We start from the raw sequence: 3,020 nt of genomic DNA, 5'->3' as shown, positions 1-3,020 counted from the left end.
GCCCTTTTGCTTCCTACTGTACAGGAAGCAAAGGTGCTGGCTAGGTGCTGTGTCTCCAGAGTCTTCCTACTGTACAGTCTGCTGGCTAGGTGCTGTGTCTCCACAGTCTTCCTACTGTACAGTCCGCTGGCTAGGTGCTCTGTCTCCAGTCACCCTACTGTACAGTCTGCTGGCTAGGTGCTGTGTCTCCACAGTCTTCCTACTGTACAGTCTGCTGGCTAGGTGCTGTGTCTCCAGAGTCTTCCTACTGTACACTCTGCTGGCTAGGTGGTGTGTCTCCAGAGTCTTCCTACTGTACACTCTGCTGGCTAGGTGCTCTGTCTCCAGAGTCTTCCTACTGTACACTCTGCTGGCTAGGTGGTGTGTCTCAAAATGCACCACATACCTCTACATTACCAGCGATGATATGATTTGAAACCTGCCCAGCGGTCTCTGCCTCACCACTCCCCGTCGCCAGTGAAAGGTAATGGAAAAATAAGGTTAGCTTTATGGCAGACCATAAAAGCTGAATGCGACTCCTGAAAAGAGGAACAATATGCCTAAAATAACAAGGGCTCATCATAACTGGAGATATATGGCACACGAGGCTGCTGATCAGCATGCACGCTGGCTGAGTTTAACTGGGCCTGATGGCTCAATAGCTAGAGAGAACCACCCGACTCTGGTTTCACAGTTGAAAATAACAGTCCGCGCCTGGCCATTCATGTCAGTGATACCTAATGCATGAAATCCCCAAACAAACGAGGTGGCTGGACTGTGTGACGGGAGAGCCAGTGTTTGGACGGACCCAGTCAGCGGGGGCAGGAGAGGGGAGAGAGAGAGGGGAGGAGAGAGCGAAGAGAGAGGGAGGGGACGGACCACAGGTCATTCGGGGTCATCATGAATGTAACGTAGGGTCTGTTCAGAGTCTGGAAGGCGTCGCACAAACTCACCCATATCAGCTGATATCAAAACAACTGAACTCTGAGACTATATTCCCTCTCAGGGAGAAGGCCTATAGAACCTATAATTCCTTCATTCAATCATTATGTCGCAAGGAAGAAGTATATATTCTTGAAGATATGATAATATAAATATGATAATGTATTTGCTCATCTATTATCTCATGACCCTCTGGGGGAGGTTGACAACCAAGGACTTCTACTATAACCACCTATTAGCCTAATTACCAAGAACATTTATTGGAAGGTCACAGTATGTACCCACCTGTCCTCATTAGTAAGCTACAGTTTACCCACCATCTCTTCTACCACTATAGCACTGTCAAACATATACTGTATACACTGTACACACACACACACACACACACACACACACACACACACACACACACACACACACACACACACACACACACACACAACACACACACACACACACACACACACACACACACACACACACACATACACACACAGTCCTCACCAACTCTCATTTTGTCTCCTCAGAGCACTTCCCCAGAAGCGGCTCAAGCGAAGGTAAGCCAGCTTGAGTCCTGTGACACGCACGCACGCACACACACACACACACACACACACACACACACACACACACACACACACACACACACACACACACACACACACCACCACCACATTCTCACATTTCCTGTGGCTTTTGCAGTTAAATTAACGTTCTGGTTAAGGTTAGGTTATGTTACGTTGCATTGCGTACCCCCCCCCCCCCCCCCCCCCCCCCCACTGTTTTTTTCACTTATCACAAAAACAGTAACACTGTCTAATTATGTGTACTAATACAGACAGACATACAAACCAATACAAGCTTATTGTAAATTCAGATTCCTCCCTCCTTTGACTAGGATATAGATCGAACACAGATGCTGGGATAGTACGGTAAAGATCAGAGCCCTGTCGTCTCGCCGTGGAGACGCATCATAGTGGTTGGTACAGTATTCCCTTATCGCCCGTGGCTTAGACGCTTCCATGTACTGTGGAGCCAGTTAATTGAGATCATCTATGAAACGTTCCCTCGCAGAGATCATATTCGGACGTGTCCATTAGTTCATTAGTCCATTAGTGTAATGGTGGAGTGACCCTGGTAGTCCAGTGTGCGGTGATGTTGTAGGTCCTCGTAAGCATGTATGAATCAGTGTGTTACGTTGTGCCACACAGTTCAGCAGAGCAGAACTGTTGTTTTAGTGTCTCTGCATATCTCCTCGCTCTGTAATGTCACCTCTCTCTCTCTCTCTCTCTCTCTCTCTGTCCCTCTCTCTCTGTCACCCTCTTTCTCTCTCTCCCTCTGTCTCTATCTCTATCTGTCTCTCTCTCTGTCTCTCTCTCCTGTCTCTCTCTGTATCCCTCTCTCTCTCTCCCTCTGTCTCTCTCTATCTATCTCTCCCTCTCTCTCCCTCTATCCCTCTCTCTCGCTCTCTCCCTCTAGTCTCTCTCTCTCCCCCTCTCTCTCTCTTTCTCTCTCTCTCTCCCCCCCTCTCTCTCTCTCTCTCTCTCTCTCTCTCTCTCTCTCTCTCTCTCTCTCTCTCTCTCTCTCTCTCTCTCTCTCTCTCTCTCTCTCTCTCTCTCTCTCTCTCTCTCTCCCCCTCTCCTATCTTTGTATTCAGCCTGTAATTACTCCTGGTTGGACTTGGGACCTGAAGGTGTCTTGTTCATAGGATCTTATCTAGATGGGATCACACCCTCCTCATCTGTCTCGGCCGGGAAAAGGAGGGTGAAGTGGGGGAGGAGAAGAAAAGGACAGGAGCCTCTGCCCTGTTCACCACCGTCCCTCCCTTCATCTTGTATGACGATGGCAACGAGTGTGCAGTGTAAACGGGATAACCAATTCAAATGGATCTTTTCTTTATAAACCTGAATGTTTTATAGCAAGCGCCAAACTGAAAAACATGTTCTTTAATTCACGTTTTTGTGTAAACGTGACAATGTTGTGTGTATTTATGACAAAATACAGCACACTTTATATAGTCATTTTGTGTAAATACCGATACAGATTTGTAACCTATTTTTATACCATGAAATCCTAGTGTACTGTGGGTTTTGGTGAGG

The 3,020-nt window shown here is 47.5% G+C and overlaps 1 protein-coding gene across 1 annotated transcript in view; it reads left to right on the top strand.

Annotated features, from left to right (window-relative positions):
* LOC311245451 (zinc finger protein aebp2-like) overlaps positions 1-2,786 on the top strand; it is a gene marked incomplete at its 3' end in the record, with an annotated part of 89,374 nt that extends 86,588 nt beyond the window's left edge. The window contains 1 exon segment of the mRNA XM_084335293.1: positions 2,642-2,786. Within this exon segment, the coding sequence (XP_084191419.1) occupies positions 2,642-2,786 (145 nt within the window).
* Between the last annotated feature and the right edge of the window lie 234 nt (positions 2,787-3,020).

The sequence above is a fragment of the Notolepis coatsorum genome (assembly GCF_963971535.1).
Source record: "Notolepis coatsorum genome assembly, chromosome: 18".
Classification (NCBI taxonomy): domain Eukaryota; kingdom Metazoa; phylum Chordata; class Actinopteri; order Aulopiformes; family Paralepididae; genus Notolepis; species Notolepis coatsorum.
Note: the sequence above shows the minus strand (reverse complement) of the source record. Positions and strands in the feature narration are given on the sequence as shown.